Source organism: Bos mutus, chromosome 17, assembly GCF_027580195.1.
Source record: "Bos mutus isolate GX-2022 chromosome 17, NWIPB_WYAK_1.1, whole genome shotgun sequence".
Classification (NCBI taxonomy): domain Eukaryota; kingdom Metazoa; phylum Chordata; class Mammalia; order Artiodactyla; family Bovidae; genus Bos; species Bos mutus.
The window spans coordinates 16,856,461-16,877,755 of record NC_091633.1 but is presented as its reverse complement, the minus strand read 5'-3'; the positions used below and the strand labels follow the sequence as shown (position 1 = coordinate 16,877,755).

Below are 21,295 nucleotides of genomic sequence, written 5' to 3'. Positions count from 1 at the left end.
AGGAAGAATGACTCAAGCATCTTTTCCTGTGTATCTTGGCCATTTATTTATCTTCTTCAGAGAGACATTTGTTCACATCCTTTGCCCACTTTTTAATTGGGTTATCTTGTTACTATTGCATCATAAGAGTTCTTTCTACATCTTATCTACAGGCTCCTTGCCAGAGAGATGATTTACAAACGTTTCTCCCATCCTGTGGGTGTCTTTTCACTTTCTTGATGGTATTATTTTGCAGCACTCTGATTTTTTAAAATAAAATTTCCCTCCAGAATTCAGCCGGCGTCTTAAGGAGCGCATGCACCACAACATCCCTCACCGGTTCAACGTGGGACTGAACATGCGAGCCACGAAGTGTGCCGTGTGTCTGGATACCGTGCACTTCGGGCGCCAGGCATCCAAGTGTCTCGGTAAGAGCAGCTGCTGTGCATTTGTGGTAGGGCCCCCGTGCGTCTCCACTAAAGTTCTGTCCGGCGGTGGTTTTTTTTTTTATTTAAACATTCCTCATCATATGGCAACCCACTCCAGTGTTCTTGCCTGGAGAATCCCAGGGATGGTGGAGCCTCGTGGGCTGCCGTCTCTGGGGTTGCACGGAGTCGGACACGACTGAAGCGACTTAGCAGCAGCAGCAGCAGCATATAGTCGCTCAGTCATGTCCAACTCTTTGCAACCCCATGGACTGTATAGACTATAATTCTCTAGGCCAGAATACTGGAGTGGGTAGCCTTGCCCTTCTCCAGAGGATCTTCCCAACCCAGGGATTGAACCCATGTCTCCTGCTTTGCAGGCAGATTCTTTACCAACTGAGCTATCAGGGAAGCCCGTGATATAGTGCATTCATTTTCACACGTTTATTCTTAGGGGGAGGACACTGTTTTCCCCATGTTCAAGGAGGGAATTTATACGCATTTTCAGCCCATGTCTCCAATCGCCTATGCAAAATGCCTTGGTCTTTGAGAACTTCCAGGCTCCTTTCCCTCAGGCTGGTGTCTTCTTGCCTTTAAGCTGTGTCCTGGCTTCAGGGGAGATGTGCAGATGTGTCCTTTGCACATCTGTCTGTGGCAGCCTGGGAGAAACCAGGAAGACTGGATTGAGAGAGCTTGGCTGTCTCTGTAGGGGCCTGGCTCCTGGGAAGGCTGAGGGGTGCCCTGAGTGGCAGGGCCAGGCAGGGTGGAGGTCGGGGGTTGGCTGGCGGAGGCAGGGAGTGGTCCAGCATCAGACGGGTGTGTTTTCAGCCTGTTCACTGCTTTTCCCTAGAATGTCAGGTCATGTGCCACCCCAAGTGCTCCACATGCTTGCCAGCCACCTGTGGCCTGCCAGCCGAATACGCCACACACTTCACCGAGGCCTTCTGCCGCGACAAAATGAACTCCCCGGGTCTGCAGTCCAAGGAGCCCAGCAGCAGCCTGCACCTGGAAGGGTGGATGAAGGTGCCCAGGTATTGCTGCAGGGCGGTTTGGCCTGGCAGCGGGTGGGCAAGCGGTGGCTGGTGAAGGGCGGCAGGATGTGCCGGTCTGGAAAAGGCCACTTTGGGGTAAAGGACTGTTTTGAGCTAAAGGCACTTAGAAAATAGCAGGTGCAAGAGGGACACTCTAACCTCCCCGATTTCTCTTGGAAAAGTAGGATATAATACTCCCATGTCAAAGCTGTTCTTCCTGCAGCAGGAGGAAAGGAGCATTCTTATCTTCAGAGCAAGGGCAAGGCCAGCGGGGAGAAACCTATGCGCACAGACCGTGTTACTTTTCCACAGTTAACTGTTCTTCGTTTGACTTAGGGTATAAGCACTTGGGCCCATCTGCTTTGGGGGCTTTATTTGCTTGTGGAGACACCCACGTACACACAAAATTAAATGTGTGTGTGCTTCTCTCCTGTTCACGTGTCTTAACATCAGTTGAATTCAGGGCCAGCTCCACAAGCCAGAGGGTAGAAGGAAGCTTTCCTTCCCCACCCCGGCATGTCATTCCTGTTGTTTTCCAGGGAAGCATCTTTACTGGGATTTCCTCTCCTCCCCACTCTTGCTTCCCACCCATTTCTTCCAAGTTCAAACAGTTCTTTCCCACGTCTGTCTTCCCAGGAATAACAAGCGAGGACAGCAAGGCTGGGACAGGAAGTACATCGTTCTGGAGGGCTCCAAAGTCCTCATTTATGACAACGAAGCCAGAGAAGGTAAATTAATGAGTCGGGGAATCTCGTTGCACGCAGTTGGCCCAGGTCTCCCAGTCTTGGCGTGAAGGCTCTGTTTTCCGGACTGCGTTGCAAGCCTTCTACGAATTTTCCATTTTTGAAAATTAAAACCCAAATGACTCCGCTAAAGGTTATTGGTACGATACTCACGTCTATAGGTCTCCCCTCTGAAGACCCTGCAGGGTGCTGCCCTGAAGATTCCACCTGCTAATACACCTTCCGAGAACTTCCGCCTCAGCCAACTAACCCCTAAATCTGCATCGTCATCCGAAATTTGACTGTGCTCTTCATCTGACACACTTTACTTTTGTTTTTATCTTCCCTCTCCGCCTTCTCTGCACATCTCCTCCCCCCTCTGTTCTCGTGCGCCTCTCTTTCCATGCATACTCCGTCTCTCTCTCTTCCTCTCGTCTCCCCTTGTTCTTGTTCCTGTTCTTTTGTTTTTCTTTCTGCCCTTCCTCTTTGCACCAAGCTGGACAGAGGCCGGTGGAAGAATTTGAGCTGTGCCTTCCCGACGGGGACGTGTCTATTCATGGCGCCGTTGGTGCTTCTGAACTTGCAAACACAGCCAAAGCAGGTGAGGGGCAGCAGGCCCCCCCGGGAGGTGGGCTGGGCTGCAGCCTTCAGCGCGGGTGGGAGGGGGGGCCTGTGCAGGATCAGCCTGTGAAGGAGGCTCCCCCACCCCCCACCTCCACGTCTGCTATGTAACTGGGACTCAGGTGGCTTGGCCCTCCCTCCTGGTGTGGGTGGCGAACTCCACCCTGTGCTGTCTGCCCAATCTCCTAGATGTCCCCTATGTCCTGAAGATGGAGTCTCACCCCCATACCACCTGCTGGCCTGGGAGGACCCTCTACTTGCTGGCTCCCAGCTTTCCCGACAAGCAGCGCTGGGTCACCGCCTTAGAGTCAGTTGTGGCAGGTGGGAGAGTGTCTAGGGAAAAGGCGGAAGCCGACGCTGTGAGTATGCACGCGGGCCAGAGCTTGTGTTTGTAGAGGGGGCTGACTGGGTGGGGGTCCCTTCAGCCTCCCCCTCTGTGTGCCCCTAGAGATCCAGGCTTCCAGGCAGGGTCTGGCCTCACAGGTCCCCCCGCCCGAACCCTCTAGAATGAGGGATTCGCCACCATTAGCCAGCTCTTCAGGGCATACTAGGTCTCAGTTCTGGCAGCACAGCTGCAAATTACTTAGAAGGAAATGCTCTCTCTCCTTTACCCAGATGTGTTTACGTGGTTCAAAGGCTTGTGTTACAAGCAGCACAAAGGGCTGCCAAAAGCCATGTCTCTTTCAGGAAGCTTTTTCATAACCTGCTCAATTGCTTTTACGTGATCTGCTCTTCCAAAGGCAGGTCTGAAATCCTACTTCTCCTGAAGATGTTAGAGACGTGGGTAGGCCTTGCTTGGCATCACTCCTCCTGGAACATTCCAGGATACAAACAGTGCTCATCACGCACTGGCATTTCCACCACCAAAGCCCCAACAGCTCTTTTCAAACACTTAGCTCCTAATAAACACTTTAAGTGTTAGCAGTCGGAAGTCCTTAGCCACCAGCCTCCCTCTCACGAGAAAGCGCTGTGTTGATGACCCATCTCCCACGTGTGAGCCTTTAACTGAACGCCCCATCCATGTGTGTACAATAGGGCCGTGACTGTACTTCCTACGAGCCTCTGCCCGCGTGGGCTCAGGTAAAGAGACTCAGGAGCTGGTTGATTTGCCACTGACACTGGGCTTTGCACTTGTGCTGACGCCTGGAGGGGCAGGAGCGTCCACGTGGCTTATTAACCCTTTGCAGTGACACCCTTCAGCTTTGGCTTGTTTTGTGTGACAGAATCTATGTCTCCTGTGCTCATTTAGTTATGCATCTAAACCCAGTTATGTCCCCGACGCTAATTAACCACCACCCAGAGACACCAGTAACATTCAGGTCCTGCCTTTTGAACTCAGATCAAAGTAGGGGGCAAATCAGGAGCAGGTGTGTGCTTCTGAGTGTCTGCAGGAGTAACTTGCCCTTCTCCCTGGCATTAAACTTTCCTCTGTTCTTGCTTTTGTCTCTCTGGACAGTTCAGTCACAAACAGTTCAGCCTCACTGTGGCCTCCTTTTTTCTCTCTCTTCTCTTTCACATGTGAAAAGAAATTGCTCGGAAACTCCCTGTTGAAACTGGAAGGTGATGACCGTCTGGACATGAACTGCACGCTGCCCTTCAGCGACCAGGTGACGATGCTTTTTTTGGGCAACGTCTGCTGGGATCTGGCCATAGCCGCACGCGTTACAGGACCATGTCAAGGGGTGGTAATGGGGACATGGCCCCGCTCATGCTCTTCCTGGGGACTTGTGCCCTGGCAGGTGGTGCTGGTGGGCACCGAGGAAGGGCTGTATGCGCTGAATGTCTTGAAGAACTCCCTCACCCACGTCCCAGGAATCGGAGCAGTCTTCCAGATTTACATCATCAAGGACCTGGAGAAGCTCCTCATGATCGCAGGTGGGAGGCCAAGGACACAGCGCTTTGCCTTCACTTGTAGGGGAAACGATTTGAAACTCACATGTCATGTTTGTCAAACTTGGGGGCGGGCTGGAGCAGGAGGGGCTCTTCCCTCTGGGTCCCTGAAGGGGCCCGAGGCCCTGTGCTCTGAGAGCCTGCCTGCCCTGCCGTGTGCATCGCCCGTGCTCCCCGGTCTCAGACCCTTCCTTTGCATGTAGCACTCAGTAACAGTTCAACACATATTTATTTCTCTCTTCCTACACACACACACACACACACACACACACACACACACACACACACACACACTCTCACTTATTCTGAACCACGTGAGAGTCAGTTGCAGCTCTGACTCCAGATTCTTCAGCCAGTCAGCTAAGAACAGGGGCATTCTCTTACATACCCAGGGCAGAAAGGCTTTATTCTCCTCTCTTTATTGGTAATTTTTTTTTTTTAAAGGAAAACAACAATGCATTGGCTTCACGTTCAAAACATTCACAGTCAAATCTTAACTCAGGCTTGGCTGGCTGGATCCATATGGTCAGGAACTAGCTTTGCTTGATCTCTCGGTGCTTTTCCTCTGTCAGCTTGTTTTCTCGCTTGCTTTCTTTTTCTTCACTTCCATCTTGATATTTTCCCTGGGCGCAGTTTTAGGTTCACAGCAGAAGGTAGAGAGAATTCCTGTGTACCTCTGCCATCACACACACCTGGCACCTGAGTGGGACATGCCACGCCAAGGCCATAGTTTACATTGGGGTTCACTCCTATGCATTCTGTGGGTTTGGACGAATGTGTGACAAACATCTGCCACTGTGACATCATACAGAATAGTTTCACGTGGTACGTTTTCTTCTTTTCTTTGGTCACATGGCATGTGGGATCTTAGTTCCCTGACCAGGGATTGAACCTTTGTCTCTGCAGTCATAGTGTGGAGTCCTAACCACTGGACTGCCACAGAACTCCCATGTCCACTGTTTTATATTATAAAAGTCCCTCACTGACTCCCAACACAAATGTTCTTGACTTTGGTGGGGAACACATTTGAACATTCAGTTCACATTCTCTGATTTTTTGTCTGCAGAATTTTTGTTTCCTCCCACAGTCTTGACCAAGAGGGTAGATGTTTTCCTTTTAGATCTAACACTTGGACCTAAACTGTGTTAATGGGGATTTGTGGAAATTCACGCATCTGTGTGGCCTGGAGTAGCTTTCACTCAAGGTTAGAATGAGACCCGCCATTGTGCTCCACTGTCCCCGGTCCCCTCAGGAGAGGAGCGGGCCCTGTGTCTCGTGGACGTGAAGAAGGTGAAGCAGTCCCTCGCGCAGTCTCACCTCCCCGCCCAGCCGGACATCTCGCCCAACATCTTTGAAGCTGTCAAGGGCTGCCACTTGTTTGCTGCTGGCAAGGTCAGTGGTCCTCTGGGCCCCAGATGGCGACTCTTCTGGGAGTTGTTGTGGCTCCTCTGCTTAACAATTTGACCTTGAAAACCCTGTCCTTAAACTGGGTTAAATTTCTGTTGCCTCTTTTCAACACAACTGGTAGTGGTGCCATTGGCATCACATGAGCAGAGCCAGGGTTGCTCCTGAACACCCAGCGGTGCCCGGCACGGCCCTTCCCGTGGGGGACAACCTGTTCTTGTGTCCTTGGTGGCAGCTTGAGAGGCCCGGCTCCTAACCAGCTTTGCCATGGAGCTGGTACACTCACTGGTGATGCTCTTCTCCTACCCTCCACCCCAACTGCTTTTCAGATTGAGAGCGGGCTCTGCATCTGTGCAGCCATGCCCAGCAAAGTTGTCATTCTCCGCTACAATGAAAACCTCAGCAAGTACTGCATTCGCAAAGTAAGTCCTGGGCCTCGCTGGGCCTACTTTCTTGGTGAGCTGGTGGGAAGGTGCCTGTGTGTGTCCCCTTCATCCTGGGTGACCTCCTTAGAGAGGGAACAAGAGGGTGCCCTGCCCTAGAGGACGCTCCAGAGTGGCCATCAGTTTTCTCCCTGCCTTTCCTCCTCCCGGGCGTGAGCGGCCTCTCTAGCCAGCCCTGCAAATTCAGCTTTTTGTGAGGGGAGAGAGGAAGGTAGCTGATAGGAGACTCCTCTTTTGAAACAGCAGAAAATAGGAGGCTCTGAGGAGCAAGCAGCCCTGGTGGCCCCTACCAGAATCTTTCTCAGATCACAGAAGTTTCTAATAATTACCTTTAGAAAAGCCAGTGCTGGCTGTTTTGATAACCCATTTCGAGAGCTGGTTCTCCTTGGAGCAGAGTTGTGATACTGCCTGGGGTGCAGACAGGCATCTGCTGGATCACCGCGTTTGCTTTCCTTCCCGAGAAACCCATCTCTTGTCCCTAGACAGGAATGTTGCACCCACTGTGAGCCTGATGTATTGCAGGTGCTCTTACGGTTGGTCTCAAAAGTAGGAGGGATGAATATGTATGGGTCACCACTACCTGTTAGAGACTGTCTTATCTGGGGTGGGCTGCTGTTAGTGTTTCAGTTGAGCACCTGTTCTAAACAGATAGGGCTGGCTGTTTCACACACTTCACAACAGTTGTGAGAAGCAGGAATGGCCATCCCCACTTCTCAGGTAAGATGACTAAGGTTGGCCAAGATCCCAGGTTACAAAGTTGAGACCTAGACTGAATTCTGGCTTTCCCCACCACCTCACCACGCTTCCCCTGCCGTGCAGTTTCCTCATTCCTAGTGATCAGTAAATATTCAATGGTGAGGATAATGCTGACTAAAGTTTGCACTGTTAGCTTCAGGAAAATTCTCAGAAATCATTCATTTCCTGGCCACCATTTGGAGTAAAACATAACTAGGATTTCTGCAGCCCTTCCTTAGGATTGGCCCGTAAACAAGTGGAAGTAATTAGGAAGCAGATAATTCAGACGATGAGAACAGCAATGATGATAGTGATGAAGTACATAATGCAGATTCAAGATAGAAACTGAGAAGCTTGGAAAAGGAAGGAAACTAAAACCACTTCCTGCAGCTACCACCGATGGTGTATTCCTCCAGGCTTTTCCTTCAGATTAGAATGTTGTATTTTTAAAGCTCTCTTTGAACGCTACCCCTTTTTCTTAAAATGGTGTTTGACTTTTTCGGTTGCAATTTGACCTTTTTTAGTCTGTGGTTGCAAAGAACCCAGAGGTAGCAAAAGGACCATGGGTCCTTATGAAGAACGTGAAGGGACTTGCTTGGTGTGAAGACCATAGGGAAAGTTGGGTGGCGAACCCTATGGCCTGGTTGGAGAGCAGGGGCTGTTCCAAGTCAACACTCACATCCTCCTCTCTGCTGCCCCTCACACCCTCGTCTTAGGAGATCGAGACCTCGGAGCCCTGCAGCTGTATCCACTTCACCAACTACAGTATCCTCATCGGAACCAATAAATTCTACGAAATCGACATGAAGCAGTACACGCTAGAGGGTAGGGCCCGGGCGCACCCCCGCTGGCGCGTTTCTGGCCCTGCCAACGCCTTGGGCTCCTCCTTGGTCCTGAGGCCCCGCGTCTTGCCTGCCTTTACAGAATTCCTGGATAAGAACGACCATTCCTTGGCGCCTGCCGTGTTTGCCTCCTCTTCCAACAGCTTCCCCGTGTCCATCATGCAGGTGAACGGCGCGGGGCAGCGGGAGGAGTTCCTGCTCTGTTTCCACGGTGAGTCCACCGGTGGCTGATGGGGTGCTCAGGGCACCCACAGCCCCAGACAGGGGCCTCGGGGCGGGGCGGGGTGCTGCTGTTGGAGTACAGGGGACATTGGTCTTGCTCCAGCAGCACCCTTGGGGTGTCCCAGCAGGCTCTAGCCAGGTCCATGCAGTCTCTTCCAGACCGGTCTGCTCTGTCCTTCTTTGTCCCTCACTCTTCTCTTTCCCCTTTCCTCTCCCTAAATCTCTGGGTCTGTTTCTCTCCTTCCTCCATCACCCACTTCCTGTCTCTCCCCTTTCACTCAAACCCTCTTCTTTAGTAAACCCCAGAAACGTGGCTCAGCAGAGCTCCTGAGGTTTCCACGACCCAGGTGCCCCGGGCTGGATTCCTCACTCCTGTCAGTGTGTGTCTTTGATGCTCCCTGTTTTTGGCCGTGCTTAAGCTCTGGACTCTGCCTCCTTCCAGAATTCGGGGTGTTCGTGGATTCTTATGGAAGACGCAGCCGCACAGATGATCTCAAGTGGAGTCGCTTACCTCTGGCCTTTGGTAGGTGAGGCAAGGTGTGGGGATCAGTACTTGGTGCCCTGGTAGGAACCGCTGGTGGAATTCCTTTTGGCTTATGCACTGTGCCTGGGGGCTCCCTATGGCACCAGGCGCCACATGTAGCATCTCCCATGTAAGTGTCCAGGACAGAGGACCTGGGGCAGGATGCATAAACCAAACCCACCAGCCTCTCATGACAGAACGGAGAGCACTCCTTGTGAGTTTGTTTAAATCATGTCACCAGGCTGCATAGCGTCTCACGACACAGCTGATGACCCGTCACTTTAACCAGTTCTAAACAGGCTCAAGTGTGAACAACGCTGTGATGAACTTACGGTATTTGCACACTGGTTAAGTAATAGCCCCAGCTCAGAAACTCTCAAAGTGGAGCTGCTGTGTCAAGGGTAAACGCACATACACGATGCCTGTGTGAATGGTCTGAAACACCGTTATGGCTGAAATACCCTTCAAGGCTGTCTCATTTATCTGTTGCCCCGTAACATGTTCCAAAACCTAGTGACTCAGAACAACTGCTTATTCTTATTGCCTGAGACTCGGAGGCCTGACTGGACAGCTTTGCTTCATGTGGTGTCAACAGAGGTGCCGGGACATCCAAAATGGCTTCACAGAGTGGCCGTCAGTTAGACCGGCTGTCGGGCGGGGGCTTAGCAGGGGCCAGCGGCTGGAGGTCTTACCCTCTGCACCAGGGCTGCCTCTACGAGTGCAAAAGCAGAGGCGCCCAGGCCTTCTCGCTTCCACCCCATCCTGCTAGCTTTGCCAGGATTCCAGGCAGAGAGAGTCCATGGGGGCCTGTGTAGTAGGAGGTGTGACTAATACTGAAATAACAGTTCAGCACAAGGAATAACAGTGATAATCTGTTTCCCTTTAAGACCAAAACCAGCTCACATTATAGCCTAGAGTTTGACACTGTGATACAGAAATATACAGTATTAGGACTAGAAATACCTGATTGTCTATGAATCCAGTCATTTTTATTAAACTTTTTGGAGAATCTGATTAAGCAGTTTTAAAAGGTTACAATGAAAGTCTCGCCCATGTTACTCGTCTCCCAAATTTCTCCATCCCTACTCCCCTAAGGGAAAAAAAAACTTAGTTCTGCGTTTCTTATCCTTCCAGTGCCTTATGCAAACACAGGCACATAACAATTGATTCTCATCCCTCTCCCTTTTAAAAGACCAGTGAGGCAGCACAGCTGACACAGATTCGGAGCCTTACTGTGCATCTGCACTGTGCACCTTGGGTGTTCCCCACGTCAGCATGTGGAGAGAGCTGCTTCGTGCATTCTCACGGCTCTGCAGATCCCACAGTTGTGCCGTGATTTATATAACTGATCCTGCACGCTGTTCCCTGAGTGGGCTCCCAGCGTCTGCCCCAACAGCAGTGGCAGGGGATAAACTTAAACATGCCTCATTATACAGGCATGTGGGTGCATGTGTAGGATACACTGAGCTGGGCTGCTGGGTCCAAGGTTGCACTGCAGCCAGGTTTTGATTTTCTGTCTCTTAACCCTTCCTTGCCCCATGCTCTTCCTCCGTGGTGGTCATGCAGCCTACAGAGAACCCTATCTGTTTGTGACTCACTTCAACTCACTCGAAGTAATTGAGATCCAGGCCCGCTCCTCTCTGGGGTAAGAATTGGTTTCCTTGGTGGCTCAGTGGTAACTCCCTGCCAATGCAAGAAATGTTGGTTTGATCCCTGGGTTGGGAAGATCCCCTGGAGAAAGGATAGGATACCTACTCCATCCTGGTGGGCTTCCCTGGTGGCTCAGATGGTATAAAGAATCTGCCTGCAATGCGGGAGACCTGGGTTCCATCCCTGGGTTGGGAAGATACCCTGGAGGAGGGCATGGCAACCCACTCTAATATTCTTGCCTGGATGGACAGAGGAGCCTGGTGGGCTATAGTCCATGGGGTCGCAGAGTTGGACATGACTTAGCGACTAAACAACTGCGAAAAGTTCAGCGGCTGGGTGTTGGGGCCGGGTCCTAACAGTGGGGATAACCAGCTGTGCAAACTCTCATCTGAAACTCTACAGGACCCCCGCCCGAGCATATTTGGAAATCCCCAACCCACGCTACCTGGGCCCTGCAATCTCCTCAGGAGCCATCTACCTGGCGTCCTCATATCAGGATAAGTTAAGGGTCATTTGCTGCAAAGGAAACCTGGTGAAGGAGACCGGCACCGACCACCACCGTGGCCCATCCACCTCCCGCAGGTAACACGCCTTCTCCTCTTCCTCATCACAGAGGGGCAGAGGAGGAGGAAATCTTGCTTAACTGGTTGACAGTTTTCCCATCTTCAAGCTCAAGCCACTTATTTCTTTGAAACCAACGGCATTTAAATGACAGTCCTTTATAAGCAACAGGAGAATTTTTTAGTGTCCCCTTGGAAAAGGTGGAAGGAAATGTCTAGCCTTTTCTCTGGTGCTGTTTCCTGTGGCTGTGTTCATAATGCATTCATTGCTTTAGCTGATAAGTGTGCTGCGCTCACTGGGCTTGCTGAGGGAGACCGAGTGTGAATAGTTGGACTCTTTTCCCTCCCTGAGGAGGCCCATGGGCAAGACAAGCACCCATGTGATGCCAGCTAGCCAAGGAGAATGGGGTTCATACTTGGGTGGTTTAAAGCGCTGCAGAAGCTCAGAGGAGGGTTCCCAGCTTGGACCTGGGGGCTAAGAAAGATTTCCCAGGAGAAATGAGGCCTTGAGTACAGGCTATACTTTGTTGAAAAGCAAACATTTCAATTAATACCATGTGATGACTCTGAAAATCAGCTCCCCCTTCCCCTCCCAGGGTGTGTTGCTGCTATTTGTTGAGTGACTCTCTGGACTAATTATATAGTCTGCATTCTTTGTTATGTGAGCCACTGAAGTTTCTGCTTGATTAGGGTAGTGGGCAGATGAATAACTAGAGAGGATTTCCTTAAATGGTGTGTGTGTTTGGAGTTTGGGGTACACCTTCAGCACTCAAGAGTCAGCTGCCGAGACTGAGGCCTTTCTAAGTTTTTTCTGGGTTTGGGTACAGGCTTACTCGTGTGTGTGGCCTTACAGATCCCTAGGAACACACAGGAGGACTTTCTTCTGACTGTTCTGGCTAGCCTCTTGTTTTCCCCAAGTTGGTTTCACTGCCTCAGACATTAGCCACATGAAACAGTCACCACTGTTTGTTTTTCCGAAACCATCCAGAGATAAGGGACTTCTGTTGTGCAAGACCTGCATCAGGTCAATTAAAAACAAACCCTGAGAGGAAAGGAAGAGCAGGAGAAAATGAGAAGGAAAGCAGCAGCAGTGGATGAGGATTCCCACGTGGCTCTTGGCCCTTCTTTGTACAGTGCAGACAGGATGCTCATACCGTCTGTGATTGCTGTCAGTTCCCTCCATGGAAGCAGGTGAACTGGACACCCACAGCCTCGCAACATGAAGTGACACTGTTAGTTCCTTATTGGATTTTTGCTTAAGTGAAGTACATATGGTTGGGGATCCAGGGGACTCGGAGACACAAGAAAGTCTACTGGTATTGAGTCTGGGAAAGCCGCTTCTCTCCTTGTCTTGAAGGCTGGGGCCATGTCTTCTTCAGACACTAATAAGGAATCTTAGGTCCTCTGTGGGCCCGTCCCCCCAAATTATTATAACTCTAGTCTTTTCCCAGGAGGACCGAGATAGATCAGATAGTGATAATTTTCTGAGGCTGGGGTGCTCCAAGCCCAATGTGCTCCCTGCAGTGGTACCAGTGTGCTTGTTTTTAAGGGAGAAGCCTGTTTTGGGGCATCCTTACCCTGCTGGTCCCCAAGCACATGTCCCCTTCTTGATGGAGGTGGCAGCACACCGTGCACACACGCCTGCGTCTTGGAAGCTGCCTCATGTGGGTGCACAAAGTGTTTCTCTTTTTTAATGCCTGACCAGCATTCCTTCACGTGACTATACCTTGTTTAACTGCTCCTTTATCAGCGGGCATTTGGGTGTTTCCAGTTTGTTGCTGTAGTAAAGGACTTGGTATATCTTCACTTCGAATGCTTGGAATCTACCTGGAGGCTGAATTCCTAGAAAAGGAATTGTTGGCGATTGCGACAGGTGTCCCTGAGTTTTCCTCCCTGGAGGCTGTACTCTTCTGTTATTCCACCAGCAGCGGGTGGAAGGGGGATGGGCTTTGTCTTGACCCCCCAGGGTGAGGAGCCAGATTCAGTTCCGTGTGTGGATTTGAGACGTATAATTTTAAGACGTTGGCCCACAAAGGAGATGAGCTTTCTCAACCTAGAGGAATATTTAATTGACGTAGGATTTTACTTTTTGTGGACTGGTCTACAAAGCCCACATGTTTACCCTATACAGTTATGTGGGCCCTGCCATGTGCCAGACCCAGGGTTGGGGACACACAAATGAAGACAGTTTTTATCCCCAAGGGACTCAGTTTAGCGGCCACCTCTAAGGCTACAAAATACTTAGTCTCAGAACATTAAGTTGACAGCTTTCTTTCCTAAGCTCTATGTCCTAATGAAGAGTCTCTATTTTGTTAAAATACAAGTGTTGGTCAGAAATGTCTGTCAGTGTGATTTCAATTCCAGGAACTTGCTGGAAAACTGGAAGTGCTAAACAGTCAGCTGCCCCTCGCTCTTTTGGCCTCTGCTTCAGGGGTGACTGCTCAAAGGGCTCTAGTCCCCTCCTGAAAAGTCTAGATTTTATTTACCCTCTAGGTCATGCAAGAAGAAACCCAAGTACTGTAACTAGGTATTTTTTTCCTCCACTGCCTCACTAGTTAGATGTTCAGGGACCTTCCTTTTGATATGACGTGGTGTGTCTGTGAGAAGTGACTTACTCTGTGGTGAAAATGGTTCCAGTTCCTTCTGTTCTGGAGAGCCAGCTGCTAGGCTTTATCTCTTGGCTTATAAAACTGTCTTTTTGCTGCTGACTGCCTTGGGCAGGTCCAGAATGTAGAAGGCCAGCATGGGAGACTGCTTTACTGCAGGCCACACCACCCTCGTCTCTTTAGCAGAGCAGGAAATGTAACCCTATGCAAGAAACAGAAAATTGGTGTGGTAGATCATTGGTTATTAACAGATACGGAGATGGAAGATGGCCAGCTCAGCCTACAATAACGAGCGTGTTCTTCATCCCATTAATCCCAGCTGACTTCTCAAATGGCCCTCCTTGAACCACTCTTCTTCCTCTGGGCAGTGAGCACCCTCTCCCTTGCTTTATGATGGGCACACTTTATAATTTCTCTTCCATTACAATAGGCTTAATATAATTCTCTTGAACTTTTTTGTCTTCCATATCACAGAGCCACATGGCTAGAGATGAAAAGAAACCTTGACTTCAAGATGTTGAAATCAAAAGTCACCCTAAGTTTTACTGCTGCAAACACAGCACAAGAAAGTGTGGCTTTCTGAGCACTGGTTGTTAGAGTTGCCACAGTTTGAGCTACATAGGGAAGAAAATATGAAACTACAATAGACTGACTGACCACTTTAGAGTTATTTCCGTTCTGTTCACCAATTTGTTTTTCTGTAAAAGTCCAGATAGTATTTTGGGGTTTGCAGGCCATATGGTCCCTGTCTCAACTGCTCAACTTTGTTGTTAGACCATGAAAGCAACCTCAGTGCACCACCAGATGGGCGTGGCCGTGCTCCAGTGAAACTTTACTAAAACAGGCATCTGCCTGGACTTGGCCCTCAAGCTTGCTCTAGAGTTTCCTCTCCTGAAGCGGGTCAGCGTCTTTGCTGCTCAGTTGCTTTCTGTAATGGGTGTTGACAGAAGAGGTTCCCTAGAGTTAGGCCAGTAATTAAAGAAAATCAAGTTCGGTCCCTTCCAAAGGGAAAGATTTAAATATCAAAGGGTTAAGAGAGGCCTCTGGTGACGCTGTCAAATATTCAAATGACTTTACGATTTCACGGCACAAAATCCAGCGTCGCTGGTGGAGGATGTCACCCAGCATGTTAGCATACAATTTTCCTGAGAAAATTAGAGCATAATAAATCAGTATGTGATTCATACTTGGTTCATTCTTACCATGTAATTACAATTGTAATTTAGATTTTTAAAATTATCTAGGATAAAATATATTTTCCTGATTTCTGCTTTTATTTTTCTAAGATAAAGCCCCAATCAATCAAAATATGTCTTCAAGTAATAGTCTCTGTGAAATGGTGTTCCCATTTTAAGTAGGCTGCCTTTTCCCAGCACTAATTATGCTCAGATAACGAGGGCCCCGGTACCTTTTCTGTTTGAGGGTGAGAAGGAACTGACTTTGAAGGCTGTGTGTCAGTTCTGTGTTTCTGGATCTTGCTTCTGCAGAGGGGTGGTAAGGGCCAAGCCTGGTGAGATCTTCATTTGAAACATGAAAATTTCTCTGCAAGGCAGGCCAGGGCTGGGTGGAGGGTTAGATCGTTCGTAAGAAAAGGTCCCACTACTTTCAATTGCTCATATGTTTTTTGAGCCTAGTCCGCTGTTTGCATTGGCCCTGCTCTGTCTCCTAATTGGATCAGGTTTGATTTCTACACCTCTAGCACAAAGGCTCTTGGAAAGCCACCTAGAGAGATGACCAACAGAGGCCCAAAAGTGGGACAGATTTGGCAACTGACAGTAATGAGTACAGGCTTAACCCCTAAAGGAAGACTTCCTGTGAACTTTAGGCTCTGGAAATTACTAGGTCAGCAGGGTGGAGTATGTGAATTACGATGTCAAACTGACCTGTACTGGAGTCCTGGCCTCTCTGCATCTCCGTCCTCTTGTCTGTACAATAAGGGTCACCTGTTCCTGGCATGCCGAGCTGTTAGCATGATCTGACGAGCTTACACAGCACCTGACATGGCAGGTGCTCAGCAGAAAGCCTGCCCCGAGACTAGGAAACTTGACTTCTCTTTGCTGTTAGCTCTGCCTTCTTTCTGTCCTCACTCTCGAGGTAAACACAAAGCCTGAAGGACTCCAGGTGGGGATCTGTTTCTAATAACCTGTGGTGAGATGGGCATGGGGATGGCTCAGCTCCCCACCTCCCTCTCCTGTTGTCATAGCCCCAACAAGCGAGGCCCGCCGACGTACAACGAGCACATCACCAAGCGCGTGGCCTCAAGCCCGGCGCCTCCCGAAGGCCCCAGCCACCCTCGAGAGCCAAGCACACCCCACCGCTACCGCGAGGGGCGGACCGAGCTGCGCAGGGACAAGTCTCCGGGCCGCCCCCTGGAGCGCGAGAAGTCCCCTGGCCGGATGCTGAGCACGCGGAGGGAGCGCTCCCCTGGGCGGCTGTTTGAGGACAGCAGCAGGGGCCGGCTGCCCGTGGGGGCCGTGAGGACCCCGCTGTCCCAGGTCAACAAGGTAAGGGCGGTGCCCTTCTCAGCCCTGAAGAGCCACAGCTGTAAGGAAGAGGCTCCACAACTGTAATTAGGGTTTTGTGGGATTTGTAAGAGGTTTAGGAAGAAAATAGCTTGAGAAGGGGCCTCTTGTACAAATGCATCATGTGTGGCCCTCAAACTGTAAGAGCCACCAAAGGTGTACAGCATTCCCTTCCTCAAATGCAACTAGTGTTCGCAGTTTCTAGAGAGATCTGTGCAGACAAGCAAATTCTTAAACACACAAAACATGCCATTCAAAAGGTTACTTGCTTTACTTTTTTCAAACATATATATGTGTACAAAGTCACATCAAGAATTTCTCTGCAAGGCTACATTGAAGTCTGGTAACACTGGTTGCCTTCTAGAAGAACTCTGCACCTTTTGAAATTTTAAAATCATGTGCATTTATTACCTGTGTAGCTTGCATGTTACCAACTGAGGGCCTGGAGGGATGTGCTGATAACCAGGGGCCCTCGAGTGGGGGCGGGGCTCGGAAGCTTGCGGACGCCTCGGCAGGCCAGCCAGTTCTAGGTGCTGGTTTTCTGGACCACGCTCTCCTAATGCCATCTAGAGAGAGGAGGGAATGCTGTTTAACTGTTTTCCTTGAAAGTGAAAGTTGCTTAGTTGTGTCCGACTCTTTGCAATCCCATGGACTATACAGTCCATGGAATTCTCCAAGACAGAATGCTGGACTGGGTAGCCGTTCCCTTCTCCAAGGGAATCTTCCCAACCCAGGGATCGAGTCCAGGTCTCCTGCATTGCAGGCAGATTCTTTACCAGCTAAGCCACCAGGGAAGCCTTACCCCCTCTGATTTCTGGATAAAATGATATGTGTAAACCATGGAAGTACTTCCATAGCACTGGGGACTTCTCAGCGAGTTGCACAAGCTCTGAGGGGAGGCTCTGCCCGTCCCTCACTGTTAACCAGGAAGGAGAGACCAGGTGCTCCTGCAGGCTCCCAGTGTGGGCTTCCTGACAAAGTGAGCATGGTGATTTCCGGCTTCTGATGGCTAAATCCCCTCCTCCTCTTGCTCTCAGGTCTGGGACCAGTCTTCAGTATAAATCTCAGCCAGAAAAACCAACTCCTCATGTTGATCTGCAGGAAAACACCAAACACCCTATGGAACTCTGCTGAAGGGGACCCCAGCGCGCATCTGCTCAGCCAGCCCCCGGCGCAGCTGGACCCAGGCCCGCCTCAGCACGGACTCCCTGCAGCCAGGAGGGGCGGGGGCTGGAGCTCCTGGGAGCTGCCGGCACCTCCCTGCAGCCGCCCTCTTTGCACTTTGTTACTCTTTCAGAGCATTCATAAACTTTTGTACCTAGCTCTAGCCTGTACCAGTTCATCACAGGAAACCAACCTGGGGCTAACTACAACTACAGCGTGGTTAGAATCCTAATTAATAGCTACTTTAAGATCCTAGGGTTGGTTGGCTATTTTTTTTTTTTTTTTTTTAAGACAACAGACTTCTTAATAGATTTGAATAGCACCGTATTTCCTGTTGTAGTCATTTGTAGCGAGGTCATACCATCAGGTCTCTGCTACTGAAATGTACGTAGACGAGCCCCTGCTGTCGGCTAACCTCCCGTGCTCACCTCAGTCCATCCCTGTCCAGTCCGTCCTCACAGGTGGCCCTGTCTCACCCGGGGCGACATCTTAGCCAAATGTTTACCGTCCGACTCATTGCCTTTATGGCCTTGATGACTTCCCCTCTCCCACCAGCTGAGAATGTACAGAGGCCACGAGGCCTCGCTCGGAGGCAGTGACTTGGGGCCAAGGGACCTCGAGGAGTTTTCCCTCCCCACCCCTCAGCGTCATCCCAGGCCTGCTGTCCCCGCTTTCCACGTTGCTTTGGCCAGGAAAGCATGCACTGGATTTGCTCTGAGCCCAGCCCCGAGAGGGCCTGGGTCCAGGGGCGCTCACATCCTGTCCACGACGGTGTGCTGTCCCCGCCTCCCTGGGGTGGGCAGAGATGCCGGAGCTCTGCATGGCAGTTCACTGCATGCGCTGCCCCCCGCCCCGACCTGGCTGCCCACCTCGGGTTGCTCTGCCGATGCACTAGGTCCATTCCATAGCTCCCGCCGAACCGAGACCCTCTGGGACTTGCCAACTCACCGGCCACAAGCTGCAGTCTGTAGCACTGAACAAATGAAAACCAAACGCTCAAGCCTTACGACCAGAGAAGGATTTCAGCAAACCACACCTCACACTTCCACGTCTCCCTGCCAACTCCCTCGCGGATGACTCTGTTCACACACAACCCAGCAGGTTCTACCCCACGAAAACTGTGACTCCCCATACAAGCCTCTCCCTAGGGCTAGACTAACACCAGGAAGTTGGAGAAGGAAACCACCCTCAACTCTCCCACCCCGGCTGGGCGGGGAAGCCCTCCCTTAGGTGCCCCCTTTCTCTCCTCCGGCGGTGTGAGGTTCCTGGCAACTGGTTAAAGAACCAACCAGAGGCTTCGCTGTTGGCAAGCTAACTAGCGGCCTTATTTCTGCCTTTAATCTCCCACCAGGCCTCTCTCGCTTCTCCATGCCTCGAACCACCAAGGCACATCCTAGGTAGGCTGACAGGTAGACCTGTTGCCACTGCAGCCAGTGAACATGACCGCGTTTCAATCCCCCGTCCACGGTTCAGCTCACTTTCCAGATTGCAACCTGGCCCGAGTCCCGGCTCCTTCCTGCTCGTCCCTTAACCGAAGTGCTTTCTTGTCTGAAATGCCCACGGCTCTTCCTCCATGTTGTCGCATCCTTGGCCAGTGTCACACTGTCGTGTTCTGTGTGTTGCTTTGTCTTCGGGGTCAGATTGCATCCCTTCCCTTTTCCAGGGCAGATCTGACTGAATGTTTGCTGAAGTTTTTTTGTCTTTTGGTCCACAAGTATTTGGAGAGGTCACTGGAAATGGTGTTCAGTCTTGGCATTTCATTTAGGATCTCCATGAGAAATGGGCTTCTTAGCCCTCAAAGTGTATATCGTGTGTCTCATTTGTGAAATGCTTCCTGCTATAGAACTAGCTCAAAGACTGTACATATTTACAAGAAACTTTATATTCGTAAAAAAAAAAGGAAATTGAATTGGTTTCTACTTTTTTATTGTAAAAGGTGCATTTTTCAACTCTTACTTTCGGTTTCAACGGTGGTAGTTGTGGACAGCCATCTTCACTGGAGGGTGGGGAGCTCCGTGTGACCACCGAGATGCCAGCAGGAAATATCGTTAAAACGAAATTGCAGTCAAAAGCTTATTAGCATAAGATTCTAGGTCTCCAAAAGTACAGGCTTTTTCTTCATTACCTTTTTTATTCAGAAAGAGGAAAAGATCACAAGGTCCACCTTGAGAGGAATGAACTCTGTTGAACAAATAATCAAATAAAGCAATGATCTAAAATGTTTGCTTTAGTGCACGACCTCTTCTTTTCTTAAAGACAGTGCGTAAAACTCCAAAGTATCGCCACTGTCAGCCTGAGCTTGTGAGCATGGCATGGGGCCGTCTTTCCTTTCGAGGATGCTTCTTCAGGGTCCGGGGGGTGGTGTGTGTGGAGAGCCACACAGGGTTAGGGCAGACCGCACTTCTGGAATTGAGACACAGGCGAAGCTCTCTTCCAGAAGTGTGTGTGTGTGTGTGTGTGTGTGTGTGCGCGTGCATTACTTCCAATGAATCATGAACTGGCTATTCAGATCACAGTATAGGAGTGCAGAACTGGAAAGCTCCTTAAGGCAGTCAGGCCACTCTGAAAGGATTACTGGGGAATGGATTACCCAGCTCTCCTATAATGCAATTAAAAAAAACCAACAGGTCACCTTTCATTTCAATTCCTCTTATCCATTACGATAAAGTCACAGGGATTTCCTTGGAGGGAGGAATTCAGATCAAGGTAATTTAAAATGTGAATTCTTTTAACTATGTGAAGTTCTACAAGGTAAATTTTTCTAAGATGCTTTGTTAGTATAAAATTTGTTGAGCTAGAAAAGCATTGGTTTTGGCAAATGGTATTTTTCTCATGGTTCCTGTTGCTTTGAGTCTTCAACTTTTATTTTCCAATGAAGTAATCTGACCAAAGTCAAATTCTGACTTGCAGGGTTGTGGCTGACATGCCCTGCAACAGGAGTTGGACATGCAATTCTATTCTATTCCTCCTTTCTGTTTTACCACTGGGGATAAAAATCTGGCACCTCTAAGAATGAAAATTCAGAGGATGAACAAGTAAAATGTCGGAACCTAACCTCCCTTATAAAATGAGAAGTCCACTGAATACCAAACAACCATTTTAGTCACTGTCCTGAGGATTCTTGGCAGCCACATAACACTTCAAAAACATAAGGTAAATGTGGTGTAGTTCCAAAAGAAATGTGCCATTAAAGGTTCTCTGGACCCTAAGCAAGGACCTCAAAGAAACAACCAACAAATTATTCAGCCACACCACAAACTGAGGCCCAACTGTCCATGTTGCGGTTCCTGCTTAAACACAAAATTAGACGTCACATTTTCTGCTCTTACAACTTAATTTTCATGAGAATAAAGAAGCTGTTTGCAAAGCAAATTTTTTAACTATGAAATTTTAAGGATCTGGAGACTTAGGCCAAAGAGAATGATACACTTACCAGGACGGACCAACTTAGTTTGTCTTTAGAATTGGGCCTCATGAGTGTGACTTGCTTTAGCAAACATTCGTGCAGATTCAAGTCTAAAGCAATAATGGTAGGCCTACAGGGGTGGGACTGGCTAAGCTTTCCAAACTGGCCTGTCCCAGCGGTTCTAAACTGGGGGTGACTTGGCCCCTTCCCTAGAGGACACCCGACAGGATCTGTAGACATGGCTGTCACAGCTGGGGTCACTTCCGGCACCTGTGGACAGAGGCCAGAGATACTGCTAAGTATCCCACAAGGCACAAGGGGGCCCACATGCCCACCTTCCACAAAGACTTAATCAGGCCTAACATACCAATTAGTGCCATGGTTGAGGAAGATTAGCCTGTCCTGGCCTGATTTCTTTCTTGGCAGTTTAAATATTGCTCGTGATGTCTATAGCATGGAGACTGTGGCTCTAGGCACAGTGTCTACATGAGAAAATGTTCTATCACTTGCCTAGTCAAACGCCGAGGCTTTCATCTTCCAAGGCTGGGAG

At 49.9% G+C, this 21,295-nt stretch overlaps 1 protein-coding gene across 6 annotated transcripts in view; it reads left to right on the top strand.

Annotated features, from left to right (window-relative positions):
* CIT (citron rho-interacting serine/threonine kinase) overlaps positions 1 to 17,625 on the top strand; it is a 174,675-nt gene extending 157,050 nt beyond the window's left edge. For 4 of the 6 annotated variants that reach the window (XM_070386137.1, XM_070386133.1, XM_070386134.1 and 1 more), the window contains 17 exons: positions 270 to 407; positions 1,255 to 1,435; positions 2,072 to 2,163; positions 2,654 to 2,758; positions 2,968 to 3,137; positions 3,814 to 3,858; positions 4,305 to 4,385; positions 4,518 to 4,653; positions 5,921 to 6,060; positions 6,402 to 6,494; positions 7,967 to 8,075; positions 8,175 to 8,303; positions 8,757 to 8,837; positions 10,404 to 10,482; positions 10,890 to 11,069; positions 15,857 to 16,157; positions 17,213 to 17,625. In XM_070386137.1, the coding sequence (XP_070242238.1) occupies positions 270 to 407; positions 1,255 to 1,435; positions 2,072 to 2,163; positions 2,654 to 2,758; positions 2,968 to 3,137; positions 3,814 to 3,858; positions 4,305 to 4,385; positions 4,518 to 4,653; positions 5,921 to 6,060; positions 6,402 to 6,494; positions 7,967 to 8,075; positions 8,175 to 8,303; positions 8,757 to 8,837; positions 10,404 to 10,482; positions 10,890 to 11,069; positions 15,857 to 16,157; positions 17,213 to 17,236 (2,084 nt within the window). In that variant the 3' untranslated portion in view covers positions 17,237 to 17,625. The remainder of the gene's footprint in view (positions 1 to 269; positions 408 to 1,254; positions 1,436 to 2,071; positions 2,164 to 2,653; positions 2,759 to 2,967; positions 3,138 to 3,813; positions 3,859 to 4,304; positions 4,386 to 4,517; positions 4,654 to 5,920; positions 6,061 to 6,401; positions 6,495 to 7,966; positions 8,076 to 8,174; positions 8,304 to 8,756; positions 8,838 to 10,403; positions 10,483 to 10,889; positions 11,070 to 15,856; positions 16,158 to 17,212) is intronic. The other 2 variants (XM_070386136.1, XM_070386138.1) reach the window with 1 other exon arrangement.
* Positions 17,626 to 21,295: the final 3,670 nt, after the last annotated feature.